A 15,961-nucleotide genomic window follows, 5' to 3' on the forward strand; every position below is an offset into this window, starting at 1 on the left:
GCAAAGCATTCACAGGGCCCAGAGAGGAGAGGGGGCGCCCTCCTTCTCCCGCGCCCGGCGGCCCGGCAGCTCTGGCCCGCGCCCCAGCTTGGCCTCCGACCCCGCTCCCGGCCGTGGCGCCGCCCGGGCCCCTGCACTCCGGAGGGAGGCTGCGGGTGCTGGAAAGAGAGGCCGGTGGGCGGGCGAGTCGGGAGGCGCTGGCTGCCGAGGTCCCGGAGCGGAACCCAGGTGGCGGGAGCCGGTGAGTGGAGCCGTGGCAGAGCCCTGGAGGGGCCGGCGTGGGCGGGAGCGGGACGCGGCCTTTCACTCGGGAAACGCGGGGACCCCTTAGCCCGCGCCTCCCCTCACAGGAAGACTCAGGAGGAACCGGGAGTTCCGGGAAAGCCCTGGACTCAGCCCCGTATCCGCCTGCGTCCCCGACCTAAGCAGAGCTCTCCCACTGCCGGGAGAGCGGGTCCTCGGGGCTGGAAAGGTGTGAGTGCACCTTCCGCCGAGCACAGGGCGGCAAGGCGCGGGCGGATCCAGCCCCCAGGTTCTTGACCCGCGACCCAACGAATTTTCGCCGCATCCGGTACCAAAGACACAAGTATCCCTCATTCTAAACACCGGCATCCTCTCTCCTCCACTTTCCTAGAATTTGTTTCCAGCTCTCGAAAGCTCACGACTCCCAGGTTCAGTAATGCCGAGTAACGAGTGTGGGGGTCTGAGCGTCTGTGCGCACCTGCGGTTGAGCCTCCACCCCCACCCCCTCCGACCCCCGCCTGCCGCAGTCGTTCTCAGGCATCACCAGTATTGCCTCCCGCCCTTGGGGTGTGTATGTGTTTGTGTGTGTGTGTATGTGTTTGTGTGTGTGTGTGTTTCGCGCCCACTGTGGTGGTGCCTTCTGTGCGCAGCGGGAGCCGAACTTAAGGCGTGCGCCCAGTGAAGCGGCTACACACCTGCCTCGAAATCAGTCTCAGGCCTGACACTGATTCTTGGAGATCGCGTTCTGAAGGCAAGACGGATCACGCACTAGACACGGGTGACACTCCTGCCCGCATAACCAATGCAAAGGCGGGTGAGTTCTGCCGGAGCGGGTTTGCGCCGGCGTTGTGGGCGCGCACAGCCCACATCAAACAGTGTCCCATCCGCTGCGCACACCAGTCGCGGGGAATCCTGTCGCTGCACACGCAGACTTGCCGTGTAAAATCTGATCACCCCGGCAGTGCGGGTTGGGGACCGGCCGGAACGGTTTGGCCTCCCCGAACCTTTTTTCTACTTTTCTGAGCCGACCCCGGAGAGCTCGCTACCCCCCTACCCAGCGTGCAACAGGGCGCCGCCCCCAAAGGGTTTTTCTTCACGACCTCACTCTCTACTGGGTCGCTCCTCTCTTAGTGCCTCCTCTCTGTCCAGAACGAATCTTCGACTCCGCGCTGCGCAGTCTATGCAGCCGGGGCAGGATCCGTTGCAGCTTTGCACAGGCGAAGTCCTGCCGGCTCCGTCTTAGGCGAGATGTTGCCCCTGGGGATGGATGTGTGTGGACAGGTTTGAGCAGTTGGTGAGGTGACCAGATAATAGCCAGGGCAGCGTTCCGGAGCCAGGAATCCGGGCACAGGCCTGGGAATCCGTGCATGTACTCGCAAAGTCGTGTGTGTACACGTACTTTCGAACTTGCAAGAATGGCGTGTAGTACACCTACGTGTGTGCAATTTGGACATTTTCCTGGAGAAGGTCTGTAGCTGGTCCGGGGTCCAAGGCCCAGGCAGTCTGAAACACGCTGGTACGGGTTGTTCGCCCAAGAAACCCCGCGGAGACGATGCGGCGGCTGCATTTGGGGACCACAATCCCACCTGGCCACAAGCACTGGGCCACGGACCTGCCCTCCGGCGGCCGCAGGCTCTTTCCCGGCCCGGACCCCATCATCTGCCCTGCCCCGTCGTCCCGCAACCAACCCGAGGTCGCTACAGCCGCTCTTAATATTCCGAATTTCCATCCCCCTATCCCCCTACCCCCAACACCTCCAGACAAACTCTCCAGCGAGGAATATCCTTGGCTCAACGAAAACCCGCGAAGGGGAGGCCCAGGAGGCCCTGGTGCTGCGCCGTGCGGCGCCCATGTCCCGCTCGGCCCCTCCCCCACCACCCCCCGGGTCTGACCCTCCTCTTCCCGGGGACAGGCGCCTCTGGGGGGTCCCCGGGGGCTGAGAGTGCGTGTCTCTTTAAGAGGCCCTGGGGGGCGCCTCGCGAGCCGCCCGGGGCTGGAGGGGGAGGGCACGAGCGGGGGCGGCTGGCGCCAGGCGGCCGAGGCTCCACAGCAAAGCTCCGGCCCCTGTCACTTCGCATCGCCCGGGCCCCGCAGACAGGCGGGGGACGCGCGCTCAGCCGCCCCTCCCTCTCCCAGGCCGTCCAGGGCCCGGGCGTCGGGCGGGCGTGGGCCTCGGGCCTCCGGCCCGTTGCACGCGCTCAATAAGCTCTGTGCTTCCCGCAACCCGGAAATCGGGCGGGGGCGGCCTGGCCGGGCCGCTGTCCGTCCTTGGCCCCCCCGTAACCTCTCGCGGGGTCAAGGGGCACTGCTGGGACCTTCCCGGAATTGGTCCCCGCCCGGTGTCTTGGTCTGTGTGACTGGGCGTGGATCTGCGTGCTCCTACGTGGAGCGATGGCTTGGTGTGTGTGGTCGTGTGGCAGAGGGGACGTGCGTCCGGGTAGCGGGGCGCTGCCGTGAGACTGGCACTGAGTGCGCGGTGGTTTATGAGTGTGCCCGGGCTACTAGTGCCCGTGTGTGGCCCTATGCCGGTGACCAGTAGTGGAGGTGCCACTGCGCGCGTCCATCCTCGTCTTGGCCTGTGTGTGTAGGAAGAAGGGGAGGGAGAATAGACAGAGCTGCTCCCATCCCCGGCTTCCCGGCCGGACCCGCGCCTCCCGGAGCCTTGGCGCCAGCCAGCCCCGTTTAGTGGCCGGCCCGGCTCCCCCGCGGTCCCGGGTCTGGCTGGGGTGGGGGCCGCGGCCTCGATGACCCCGGCCCGCAGCAGCCCGGCCTGTCCCGTCCACTTAGACAAATTGCGGCTGACAGGCTCGCAGTCTCTCTGGAGTCGCCGCCCGTCCGTCGCCTCCCTCCCGACCCAATTACCCCGCGCAGGGTCGGGCCAAGTGGCTGGGATGGGGCGGGGGGCTCGGGGAGAGCGGGAGGCGCGACCTCTTCCCGTCTGCGTTGTGGCCCAGGCCTTGCGCCGGGACAGGCGGCGGGGCCACTTCTTCGGATCATGTCCCTGGAAGTGCCTGGGCAGCACGGCCTCTGCGGCCCAGTCCCCAGTCTTCCAGGCTGACGCGAAAGCAAGGCCCAGGCTGGCAGCTCTGGCGCGGGACAGCCCTGGCCCTTGAGGGTCGTCGCTGTGCACCTGAGGGCAAGCAAGGTCACAGGGCCCGGCAGCCCAAGACTCATTCCCGCCGGATTTGGGACGACTTCCCCAGAGTTTTGGGGATTCCATAACCCTGAGAGCTCCGGACTACTCTATGCTCTGGGGTCAAGGTCCTCGGTTCGCAGCAGTCTGCTTGGGACGCAGGGGTCGGTAAAAGTGAGGTGCACATCTGTGAACCTGCCAGTGCATGGACGAGCACGGGTGTGAGGTCATGGGTGTGGGTACCTGGGATCGTGGCAGAGTGAACAGGTCACGCTGCTGTGTGGCTTGAGAGAGGGGGCAAAGCACAAGGACCCCCCCTAGGACCAGCCCACCTGCGAGAGAGGGGCGGGGCTGGCCTGCGCACGCTCACCAGGCTCTTGATTAGCTTTTGCAGAGATGCTTTCGCCTGGAGCAGGGCCATGATTCCCTGGAGCAGCTTCGGGGGTAGTTCTCGACAATCCGGGCGGGCTCCAGCGTCGCCTCACCCGCCCTCCCTCTCCCCGCCAGAGCTACCTGGCCTATGGTCAGCCTCTGGGCCTCCAACCAATCTTTCGCTTTTTTGACCTGCAGCTTCCTCTTTGCCTCCTTGGACCTTGTTGCTTTTCTCTGCCGGGTGTGCTCCCCTCCCCCCACTTTACAGATGAGCCCAGAGGTGCAGTAATTTACCCGAGGCCACACAGCTACCGGTGGCAGAGCTGGGATGGGACCCAAGGATCTTAAGAAACAGCAAGGCCACTCCTTAGAAGCTGGTGATGTCATTGCTGTCCCACTAGCTACACCTGCTCCTGCAGCAATGCAGTACTGAGACTCCAGGGCCCCCCCCTCAGGCTGGGCTCTGGCTTTGAATACAAGACGGCACAAGATGCTCTTCCCTTTTGCCCCCAGAGTTCCCAGCTCTAGGTCTGCAGGAGGGGGCTGCCTTCTCAGTTACACGGGGACAAAGGAGCAGCTATAAAGCTAGCCAGGGGCCAGGGCTGGATGCTCTTAGGAGTAGGGAATGGGGGTGAGTGGCCTCAGAGTCTTGGACTGTGTGCGGGCCCAGGACAGGGAGGTCAGTGCAGAATGCAGTTGCTCTGAGGGAACTGGCCTGGGCATGTGAGGCAGCATGGAGCAGGCAGGGGCCAGCAGATTAGCTGTGTGACTTCTTAACCTTGGGCGAGGCCTCTTTAAGGCTCAGGCTTCTCATCTGCAAGATGAGAACCGAATAGCGCTCTTTTGGGTGCCTTCTAGTTTAGAGATTCCCTGATCTGTGAAAATCAGAAAACTCAGCAGTGAGAAACCATTTCCAGTCTTAGACTGGCAGCTGCCTGCTCTGGCCTCTGCTTGCTTCCAGAGGAGCCGACAGGAGTGTTTGACAGAGCGCCGTGCACCTGAATTTACCTTGCAACCACCGGGCCATTTCTCCAATCCGTCCCAGACAGTGCCCTTCCTCCCTGAGCTGCCACCCCAGCTCCCATCAGCCTCCTCGCAAACCATGAAGGTATTTTTTCCTCCATCAAGTTGAGAGAAAGTCCATAGTGATTGCCTGTTGAGCAGGTAGGGCTGTAAGAACCAGGGAGGTCACATGGCTTCCTCAAGGTCACCTGGTCAGGCCACAGTTAGATGCATGTTCCGACGGCCTCCTAGGGTGATGCCATCATGGGGGTCTGCTGGGGCTGCTCGGGGTGAGGTGGACCTTGCCCTGGGTGTTATCTCTAGAGGACAGGAGGCTGGCTGCTCCCGGGCCAGTGGGCAGTAAAGCCCCCCACCCTGGGGCCCAGTCTCACTTCCAGCTGATTACAGGCTGTGGCAGGGTCTATAACCTCTCCAATTAGCCGGGGGCCAGACCCAAGGCCTCTCTGATAACCCCAGCTCCAGTGGCAGCCGCCATGGGGCCAGCTTATCTGGCCTCTCTTATCCTCCCCCTTCCCCCACATACTCAAAGAGTTGCCCTAGCTGTGAGCAGATGAATAACCAGATTGTCCTGCAAGCTCAGCCCTACACCCACCACTTTCCCTGACTGAAGGAGGCCACAGCTGTTTTGCACCCCCTGGAGGGAAAGGGCTGAGCCAGGGAGGACTCCTGGCTCTAAGCTGACAGCCGGCCCCCTGTGTGGTTGGAGAGCGCTCCTGGCTGTCCATCTTTGCCCCATCCACGTGCCTTAGGGTGGGTTCAGAGGGCCTGACCCTTCCTTGAGCTCCTTCCGTGGCCAGTGTGCATAGGCAGTCTCTGCTCTGGCTGGGGTGGGGGTATGCCAGGCACATCAGTGTCTCCAGTTGGGCTGCAACGGGAGAGGCTGCTGTTCCTCCCGCAGCCCCGACTGGGCCCAGGCCTCCTTCCGTTCCCAGCATGCCTCACTCTGGCATGTGATTCCTCACCCCGCAGGCTCCCAGGCAGGAGGGACTGGCTTCAGCCACCCTATGCAGGGCCATCTACTCAGCCTTCAGAGCCGAGTGTGATTCAGGTCCCCCTTCTGCCAGCATGCCCAACTGGTCGGGTGGAGGGCACTGAAGATTTAATCTCTCCTCAGGCGCCAGGGTTGGATGGGGTGCGTGCAAAGAGGGCGGGGGCCCTGGAGCTCCCCCGCTCTGGATGGCTGGATGGGAAGGCCTGCTTGTTTGTGAACTCAACTCTTCTGTGGCTGTTACATTAAACTTCACCCCAAACCACACCTGGATCAGTGGGTTTCCTTCAATCCTCCCAGGCCTCTCTGGGGTCTCAGGGAAGGTGGGACTGGGGCTACCCCTTTTCACTCCCCCGGCTCCTGTCTCCTTCCTGCCATTCACTTTAGGTCCAGAATTGGGAGGTGGGAGGGGAACCACATCAGGAACTTGTCATCCAAGGTTCCAGCCAGGTTTCCTGGGAGACCCACCTTCACCTGACCACCCGTCACCTTCTGAGTCTGAGGAGAGGTAATGACAGGGAGCCTGTCCCGAAGATGAGGCCAGAGTCTTCATCAGGCTCTCCTTCCCACAGCAGCCCAGAAGCACATGCCAAGGACCTGACCAGCCCTGACTGCCACAGCCAGGGAGGGTCCGGGCCTGGGGTGCCCCCAGAACTCTATGGCTCTGGTAACAGGCAAGAAGGTCAGAGAATGGATTTAAGTCAGACCCTACCCCAGTTCAAGAGTAAACGTCCTCATTCTCCTTCCTCCCCCTCCCTGGCTCCCCCTCAGCCGCACGTGTGGAGCAGGGACACACGGTCAGGCCCACAGGACTCTGCTCAGCGCTCGGAGAGGACCCTGACCCCAGCAACTCAGGGATGGACACCGACTGCAGCGTGATTTATTGAACAAGACGTGCACTTTTGGACAGGGCCTCAGTAACCAGGGTTTCCTTCACTGAACAGTACAGGACCAGGGTAAAAGGGCTTACAGACAAGAAAGACAAATCCTTTCCATGAGCCAAAGGGGAAAGAAAAGAGGAAGGGGGGTTTCTTCTTCCTTCCTCCTTCCCTAATACGCTGGGTCTCAGTTCAACGCCAGAAGGAGGTTGGCCAAGGGAAGCTGGGCAGTGTGTGCCATAAGCCAGGAGTGAGCTGGGGCTGTCGCTCAGGGCCAAAGTGCCCGCCGGACCACCCACCTCGCCCCACCCAGGCCCCTGAAGGGTTTGGTTAGAAAATACAAAAGCGGGTCCAATGCAGGACATCATGTGCAAACGGAGGAGGGGACGGAGCTTCTGCAGAGTCTCTCTCAGCCACGGCCCCGTTGATGGGGGGCAGAGGTCATGGTGAGCCGAGGTGCTTTGGAGAAGGGTCTCTTCTCAATCCAGGGAGGGTGGGCGGCTGTTGTCACGAAGCTTGGGGAAGGTGGTTGGTAAAAGACGAGCAGGGTCCGAAGGGCAGGACCAGAGGGGGGACTTCTCCCCTCCCTCCAGCAGGTGAGTGGGCCAGCCAGTCAGAAGCAGGTTGCTGGTACCTACGGGAAGCTGGTAGGGAAGAGGCTGAGGGGCTGACTCTCATTGGTGGGCAGTGGAGATCGGTAGCCATCGAAGTTTCTCGGGATGCTGCCGCTGGTGGAACCTGAGCTGTTACTCAGAGTCTCGATGCTTCCCTCTCGCTGTAGTTCTGCAAGACAGAAGAGCGGGCCAGGCCCGGTCAGAGTGCAGTCTTGGGGAGGCGGGGGTGGCCCCTGGGCCGGGCTGCCTGCCTTGAAGCACCAATCTGGGTCCATATACATCCTTCTGCAGGGGAAAGGACGGGCCGGGTGGCAGCTCGGGTCACAGGGAGGCTCTCCCTGAGGAGGGCGAAGCCCCCTTGGCTGGCGGGCTCCAGTTACTCCCTCATTGTGGGAGCCCCTTTAGCCAGAAGTATGGCCGCCCTGATGATGTGTCTGGACCACACTGCCATACATGGGGCATGTGCTCAGCCAGCATACTCCCCCAACTCCATGAGAGGCTCCTGTCCTGGAGCTACAAGTCTGGCAGGAGGGGAGAAGCCAGGACATGGGAAGGACCGATGCTTCCCTACCTGATCTGTCTCCCTCCCCTCCCCTGCCAGGGAGCGTCAACCCTGGCTTAGCCACCCGCTCACTCGTTCTCACCCACACAGTCTGCCTGCTGGCCAGGCCCCGGTCCCTCTGTGGCACCTCCTGGAAAGTGACCTGTTTCCCTTCAGGAGGGAATGCCAGGTTTGAGAGGGGCCTACATGCCTGGAGTGCCTCCTTTCTCCCTTCCTCTGGGCTCCCAAGTGTCCTGGAGGCCTCCCAGAATTTCTATGCTCAGAGTCAACCTGGCAGGGAGGCTCCCATCTCCTCCTCTGCCCCTTCCCTGGCATCAACACAGCCACGCTACCATCTTGGATATGGCAACTGGCTCCATCTCATTCAACTCTGGGCAGCTTACCCAACTGCCCCACCATCTCTTGATCCAAGACAAGTGCTGGGGTAGGTGGGCTGGGAATAGACTTCCTGGCGTGCCGAATGCAAGGAAGAGAGAATTACTTCTTGGCTTTTTGAAAGTGGCCAGTTCCTATACCCTCTCCCTCACAGTGGGCTCTGAAATGTGGGCACACACATCCCTGGGCAAACTCTGGGCCCCAAGCCAAGATGTGGTACCTGCAACCTCTCCTTCCCCAAGGTACACCTGCCCGGGACTGAGGGGGTCTTGCGTGTCCACCCCAGGAGCCCAGGACCTCAAAGCAGTCATCTGAAACGGCAAGGTGTGCTCGAATGTTACACTTGTCTGGTCTCTTTTATCTCCAGCCTGCACCTGCTCCCTGGCTCCCTGCCACCGTACACACGCACCACAGCTGGCTTTGGTTAGGGAATGGGTCATGGCCTTTACTCCTGGGCCGGCCATCACCAGTCGGCCAGGAAGTAACCACCGACCCCCCCCTCCCTGCGGGCGACCCCCAAAGCATCGTGGTGACCCAGAAGAAGCAGCCACAGAACGGGCTGGGTCTGTGCTGCCCTCCTTCAGAGCAGGCTCCTGGTCCTGTGTGAGGCGTGAGGGGCCCTCAGGCTGCACCAGGCACCACTCCGGGGCCCGGGCCCAGGCTGGAAGGGTGTGTGTGCCTGGACACCAGAACCCCTCAGCAGATGGGGGCTGTGGACACAGGCTACAGGCTTGGTGATGGCCCCTGATCTCCAAGAGACACTGGCTGCCCCGTTGGGCCCAACCCTGAGATAAGTCGAGAGTTATCTAGATGTGGATCGCCCTCTAGCCTCACCCTCATTTGGGAGTCCAGGCCATTGTGCCGAGAGAGGGACAGGACAGGAAAGCAAAGAACAGGCCCCGGAATTTCTGTATGGAAGCATCAGGCCGAGGAGTCTGTGGGAGATCTCTGATTCCAGAGGCCCTGGCCCTGGTGCAGGCTGTCCCAGCACTAGGGGGCGCTGGCAGCAGGGCCAAGAGGGCAGGAGACAGGAGCAGTGGCCGCAGCAAGAGGAGCAGGGGCTTCCTGAGCCTCTGGACACCAGGTCCAAGGAAGAAAGCCCCACGTGAAGGAGCAGAAAAGGCCACCAGCATGGGGAAGGTTGGCACCTCTCCGGAGCTGGAAGGCATGCCTGACGTTCTGGAGGCCCAGCGCCGGCACATCCCCACTCACGAGGAAGCCGAGGGGCCGGGAGCCCAGGACCGAGCGTGGCACCCCCTCTGCCCCTCAGCACAGGCCCGCAGGGACCCCACCCCACGAGTCTGGGCGGATGCCCGTCATCCCATCCTGTGACAGTGCAGGGACGGTTGCCAAAGGGACTTACAAGATGAGTTTGCTGCTCTTGGGGGCCAGGTAGAGCCTGAGCTGTCCTGCTCGTGTTTTCTCTTTACCAGTGAGGCCTGGGACGTGAAGGGAGTGGCCCCATCTCCCAGGGCGACCGAGCTCTGGTGAATTTATGTCCCGTACGTCTCCCCGGGCCTCCTCTCTCCTCTCCATGCCCACGGCCACTGCCGGGTTAGGCCTGTGCTTCCTGCCTGGATAAGTTCCAAAGTTCCCTACTGGTCTCCTGCCCTCCAGACCCCCCTCTCCAAGCCACCGCATCCCAAAGCCGGGGTGTCCTGTCTGTAGCACAAACCTCATCTTGCTTTTCCTCTGCTTAAAAATCTTCATCAACTCCTAAGCGTCCGCAGGACGAGGTCTAAACCCCTCAGCTCTATCGAACTGCCTTCCATGACTGACCCGCCCCCCGCAAGACCTCACTAACCTCTCCTGTTATTGGATTTGAGGAACCAGTAATGAGCTTGGGCAGTCTGGGGGCCTCTCCACGCTGCCTTAGGCCTCTGGGCCGGGGCTCATCTAACTTCCTCTGACGGAAAAGCTCTTCCCGGGCTCCCGAGGCCCCTAGGGCGCCTACTCATCTTCGAAGCTAAGGGCAAGCACGAGCCTGTCTGTTGCCCTGGCAGGGCCGGCCAGGCCCCACTGCGCTGTGTACCCACTCCTGCCCCGGGCCCTCTAGCGCACTGTGTACTGCCTGCTCACACGCGTGTCTCCATCCAGGTGGAGGGTCTTTCGGGGGCCAGTTCTGTGCTTTCTCTCTGTATTCCCTAGTGCCAACCGCAGGGCCTAGAAAACAGCTGGTGCTCAAAAAACATTTCTCGAATGAATGAGTGAATGATGTGGTGAGATGTGGCGCTTCTTCTGCGCATGACTTCCAGTACAAGAAGCAGGGGCCCGGCTGGGCCTGGGCGCTTTCCTACCTGCCTCTGTCAAGTCCCTCTCTCTTCTTCTCGCTGAGACAGGGTGAGCGCGTGCAGAAGCGGATGTGGACGTGTTCGAGGGGTGCACACACGGTTGCCCCTCAGGCCGCCCAGCCGCCCAGCCCTCAGAGCAAGCGGCAGACGGAAGTGTGTGGCCTTACCTTCCTCCACCCTGAACACATGCTTTGTTACTGTCGGGTTTCTCATGGACGCTGGGCTGTTGGTATTGTTTTTTTTTTTCCCTTGTGAAAAGAAGAGCATTGAGGAACCTTTTGGGAAAAGACCCCGGACAATGATGGAGAAGTACACTGATCTCTGCAAGCAGGAGGAGAGGGTATCGGGAGGTGTGGGGAAGTCACACTGGGAGGAGGGTAAGCTTGCAGCAGAATTCTGCAGTGACATGCATGTGTAGGGGCCTGGGGACCAGTCTTGGGGGTCCCAGAGATGGAAGTGTCGTGACACAGCCGAGACCCCCTTTGGTGAGGGTGACGGGTGGGGGCGGGGGAGAGGGAAGGAGCCTCTGGCCCATGCAGTGCCGGCTGCGCCCCATGCACGTGGGATGCCAGGAGAGGAAGAGGAGACAGACAAAGGCTGCGTTTTCCGGGATGCCTCCGGATGTTCTGACTCAGTGGCCCAGTTTCCGGCTGCCACCCTCCTCCCCCAATCCCCAGACCCCTGGGTCTGAACAGCTCTCCTGCAGCTGACGTGGACCTGTGGGGAAAGCCCACCAGAAACCTGCCAGGGCTGCAGGAGAGAGAGCTGGGGGCTCTGTGGTGGGGGACTAAGCAAGCATCCCGGGCAGCCTCCCTACTCAGCAGAAGTAGGTGGACTCTGGCCAGTGGGAAAAAGCTAGCTCTAAAGGAGGCTGCTCTCCAGGCCTCAAAGTGAGGTAGGGGATGAAGAGTAGCTCCTAGACAATGGACTGGACTCGGACAGAAAATCTTATTATGACCTCACGTTCTCCAGCGCCTTTGTGCACCTGGGAGGTGGGTGCTGGTCTCCCCATCTTGCAGGCAGCAAAACCAAGGAAGAGCAGGAAGCCATTGGCTCTGGGTACACAACCCCCCACGAGAGAGAACTGGGCCACCGCAGGCCCCAGGACGGTGATGTGACAACTCCAGAAACCGCTAAGACTGGCTCCAGGGCTCCCCACTGGCTGTGTCCACCCATTCCCTGCTGCCCCTCTATGCCCTGGGCCAGGATGGGTAAGCCACAGCACGTAGGGGGGCAGTGGAATGGGCAGCAAGCAAAAAGGAGGCGCCTTGGCTCTCACGAAGTAAGCAAAGGACCGAGAAAGCTCCGCCCTCGTGCTGCCCTCACTATGGAGCCTGGCAAGTTTCGAAGGTGTCAGAGGTGGGCAAAGAGGTGGCTGGCCTTGTTAGGGAGAAGCAAGCCTCGTTCCCTAGGCGTGTATGCCAACGGAGACCCAGGGAGCATGTGAGGAGGCAGGAGCCTGGCTGCCCCATCTTGGGCTGGGCCATGCAGGATGAGGGAGACTGTCTTCCGTCCTTCACTCCACCATCACCCCAGCCCCTCATCTCCCAGCAGGATCCTGAGGCCCCTTTGCAAAGGCAGGAGCAGCAGGCTGGCTCCTGCGAGCTGTGGGTGGGTGCCGATGGGCAGGGCAGGGCTCCACCCAGGCAGAGGATGAGGCAGGAAGGGGACCTTACATGGCACAGGAGATGGCACGGGGCGCAGGGCACGAGGAAGCCCCTCTCTTTGGTCCTCCCCGCTGGACTGCTGGTCCCCAAGGCTGCTTCACCCTGGAGGTTCTTCTCCCTGGGACCGTCCTCTCCCCTGGGTACAGACCCTTCACTCCCTTGAGGCCGTGCAATGCCTGGTAAGGCAGGGACTTTGGGGGACAGACTGGGCGCAGGTCTCTCTTCACAGTCACTTTACTAAGCGCTATGGTCTTGGTTCCCTGATCCCTGGGGAGGGGGTGAAACGCTGAGGACACAGGGTCTATGTGAGCTTTGGGAGGAGCTGGGGGAGCCCAGGAGGGCAGGAGACCCCAGGGGGAAGGTCAGGAGTGAAGTCCTACTTTGGGCTTGACCTTCTCCAGGCCTCCTCCAGGCCGGATGGCAGTGAGGGTGGCTGGCCAGAGACCCCGAGGGAAGCCCCTTTGGCTTCTGGTGGGTGAGGGCACTGTGGAGAGCCCGTCTCAGGACTTGGCTGAGGAAGGTCTGTTTCCGGGACCTAATGGGGTCAGTGAGGGCAGTTCTGTGTGTGTGTTTGGGCGGAGGGTCCCTGGGACCCCTGGGGTTCAGTCCCCAGGCCTCCCTGGCACTTCCCTTGCCACAAAAGGAGTAGCATTTACTGCCGGGCCCCTCTGGTGTGCTCAGAGGCTCCAGCCGGCCCAGCTCTGCACACTCAGCCTCGATGCTGCCCATTAAAGGGATTAGCAGAGCACTTCTACTGGGCCCTGGCTGCAGCCACACACCCCCGTCCCAAGCTAACCACCCAGGCGGCCTGCGGGGAGTAGGATTAGGCCTTGGGGTGGAGTCTTAGGTGGCACCCACCGCCCACTTCCAGCAGACAGGAGGGAGAATGCCCCCGACCCTTACCCCTCAGCCTCAAGGGCCTGAGGAGTGGGGGCGGGGGGCGGCAATGTCGGCCCAGGCTGGGGAGGCAGATGAGGGCAGTGGTTAAGAGCACAGGCTCTGGGCCCTGCTACCTGGAAGATCTGGGGCAAGTTACTCAACCTCTGTGCCCCAGTCTCCTGTGCAGGAGGGTAACAGTGTCTCTTTCACAGCGCGGTCGTAGAATTAAATTAAACAATGCACGTAGAGCGCGTCATGAAGTGCTTAAAGATTCCCGTCAGCAAACGTGAGTTACTCTCATTGCTGCAATTGTATTAGCGCTTGTGATTATCCACAGGACCTCGGGGTCCCTCTCCATCTTCCCTCCCCAGCAGGTGTCTCTGCCATCCAGGCCCCACCGGTTCGCGCTCCCCCTTCTCCACTGGATCTTGGGAAAGAGTCTTTCTTTTTAATCAAGAAATGGCCTGAAGAGGAAGATGGCAGATATGTGTTTACAGCTTTTCATTTCCCTCCTTGCCTCTTTGAAAATACCTTCTTCCGAGCTGGAAAATAAATTTCCAACCCTGTTGACGTGCATTGATTTTTCCCTCCTGCGTCCACCTCCCAGTTCTTCCCCGTCAGCAGGGCCTGTGGTTAAGCCCCGTGTCTGGGTTGGGCTCAGTGGTACCCCAGGGGAGTGGGTGGCCCCAGAGCACGGAACTGTCAGCCAAACTGCCCCATCTTGCCCAGTGCCTGGCTCAGAGGTCTGCAAACAGAAGTGGCTTCCATCCCCTCCTGCCGTGAGGGTTCTTGGCTAGGGGGTTGAGGTCAGGGAGTGGGGTGGGGGGAAGGAGGTCCTCTGAGCCGATTAGTGATTTTTAGCATCTTCCCTGAAGGGGATATACAGAGAGGAGACCAGGGGACCACAGGACTGCTTCAAGCTCAGCAAGTGGATCTCAACGGGGTCTGCCCCAAGCAATCGACTTTGTCAGCAAGGGGCCTGCCAACAAGGGCCTGGGACCAGCTATGCAAGCTGGGGCTTGGAGAGAGAGGCACTAAGGAGGTGGGGGGCTTGGCTGCATCCTGCGGGTTCAGGAGGTTTGTCAGCTTCCTGGTGCTGGAACCCGAAGAGGTGATCTGGAGGCAAACTAGGCGGTGGACACGGCGAGGGGCTGCTTGTCTTACACCAGCCCTGGGCCTGGAAACTACTGCTCTCTCTTCCAGAGAACAGGAGTGGCTCACGGAGGTGGGGGTCTCTTCAGGGAGACAGAGATGGAGTTGCCTGAGATGGCTTCTGGAAACCCTGACAGCTCTGTCACAGACCACACTCTGGGTTGGAGCCAGCCTCAGCCCCAGGGCACTTTTTAGGAGGTTAAAAGGGCAGCAGTTAAAGGAGGCAGCCTGTAGGGAGGCCTTGATTTTCCTCCCACCCTGACACACCAAACTGAGGCTGCACGGCCCCCCTGCACCTTCCCTTTTCCTGTCCTCTCAGCCCTGCCGTATCCCACCCTCAGGCACCCTCCTCAGGCTCCGGAGCCCGCAGAGAGGCCAACAGACCAGGGATCCTCTTCTTAAACCAACACCAGGTCTGGGAAGGATGGGGGCTGGGGGGTAGGGCTGAGAAGGTATCACCTTTCTCCTCCAGCAGGGGTTTTTATTCCCCTCCCAGGCACACTTGTGGAAGGAAGGAGGGCAGTTTCTCGAAGCTGAGGGGCTGAGGATGAAAAGGGCCTTCGGAGTTCAGATAATGGGAATCCTGGTCTGGGTGATGGAATGAGGGAGTGGAGAAGATAGCTAACAATGGCCTGGGTATCTCCAGGGCTTCACACCTGTGTCTGAGCACAGAGCCCTGGCCCACTGATTCCACCCGACTTCTGGTCATCTCACTGCACACTCAGCCTGGGGTCCCTGAGAGCTTGTGCCAACGGCCCGAGTCCTGCAGCCAGTGGGCAGGTACACGCCTTCCCTCCTGGCAGGAGTCTCTTCCAACCCACAGGGCTGCCACAAACACGCTTTCTTATCTCCTTGCCCAGCTCTTGTTCCTGACCCCCGCAGGTACCGAGACCCAGAACGTCACAGGATGAGGCCAAGTCTACGCGGCCTGCCTTGCCCCTCGCTAACCCCTCCCCTGCTGCCAGCTCCAAACATGAAGGGCAAATATCTGCTGCTCGTGGCTCAGGCACCTGGAAGTGTGTCCCTTGGCCACTGGGGCCACGCACCACTGCCTAATAACCTCAGGGTTTTGGGGGGAGACCTGAGACCTCAAGGAGACCTCAGACCCTTCTGGGCATCCACTGGCCCCTCCCTGGAAGGTGAAAGTCACGATCAATACCTGGAAAGGATGGTTGAGGAAACTGGCAAGTGGAGAGCCCTCTCTGTGCCTTAGGCTCCACCCAGAAAAACTGGGGAAAAGGCACATCACCTTTCTTCCCTCCAACAGGAAAGGTCCTCAGGCCTCTGGAAACCCTATTCGTGACAGCAGGCCAGTCTGGCATTAATACATGAGACAGGGGCACAGAGGTAGGCTAGGTCCAGGATGCGTGCGTGTGTGTGTGTGTGTGTGTGTGTGTGTGTGTGTGTGTGTGTGTGTGTGTGTGTTGGGGGTGGAGAAGGGAGCAGAGCATCTGAGTTCCAGGCAGAGCAGCTCACAACCCAGCCCCGGATCCCTTCCCAGACTTAGGTGGTATTGGCCAGAGGGTAGGCTGGCCTGTCTGGGGGCTGGAGCCTTCCCCCGGGTCCCTCCTACAACAGCCATGATAGGGCACCAACCCCAGCCAGGGAAAGACCAGGAAGGCTGCCACAACCCGCTCCCAGGCAACCCATGTGACCCAAGCCCTCTCAAGTCTTGGCTTAAGGAGAAGAGAGCAGGATCACCCACCCAGGTCACCTCGACCAGCACCCCATGTGTGGGGACCCTCTTGGTGTCACTACATCTGTCTAACTTTAAATCCTGACCC

At 60.9% G+C, this 15,961-nt stretch overlaps 1 protein-coding gene across 3 annotated transcripts in view; it reads right to left on the reverse strand.

Moving 5' to 3' along the window:
- Positions 1–6,617: 6,617 nt before the first annotated feature.
- Positions 6,618–15,961, reverse strand: part of BCAS3 (BCAS3 microtubule associated cell migration factor) — a 575,284-nt gene continuing 565,940 nt past the window's right edge. For all 3 annotated transcript variants that reach the window (XM_024757571.1, XM_024757569.1, XM_024757570.1), the window contains one exon: positions 6,618–7,420. In XM_024757571.1, coding sequence (XP_024613339.1) covers positions 7,272–7,420 — 149 coding nt within the window. In that variant the 3' untranslated portion in view covers positions 6,618–7,271. The remainder of the gene's footprint in view (positions 7,421–15,961) is intronic.

This window comes from Neophocaena asiaeorientalis, unplaced genomic scaffold (assembly GCF_003031525.2).
Source record: "Neophocaena asiaeorientalis asiaeorientalis breed wild unplaced genomic scaffold, Neophocaena_asiaeorientalis_V1.1 scaffold327, whole genome shotgun sequence".
Lineage (NCBI taxonomy): Eukaryota > Metazoa > Chordata > Mammalia > Artiodactyla > Phocoenidae > Neophocaena > Neophocaena asiaeorientalis.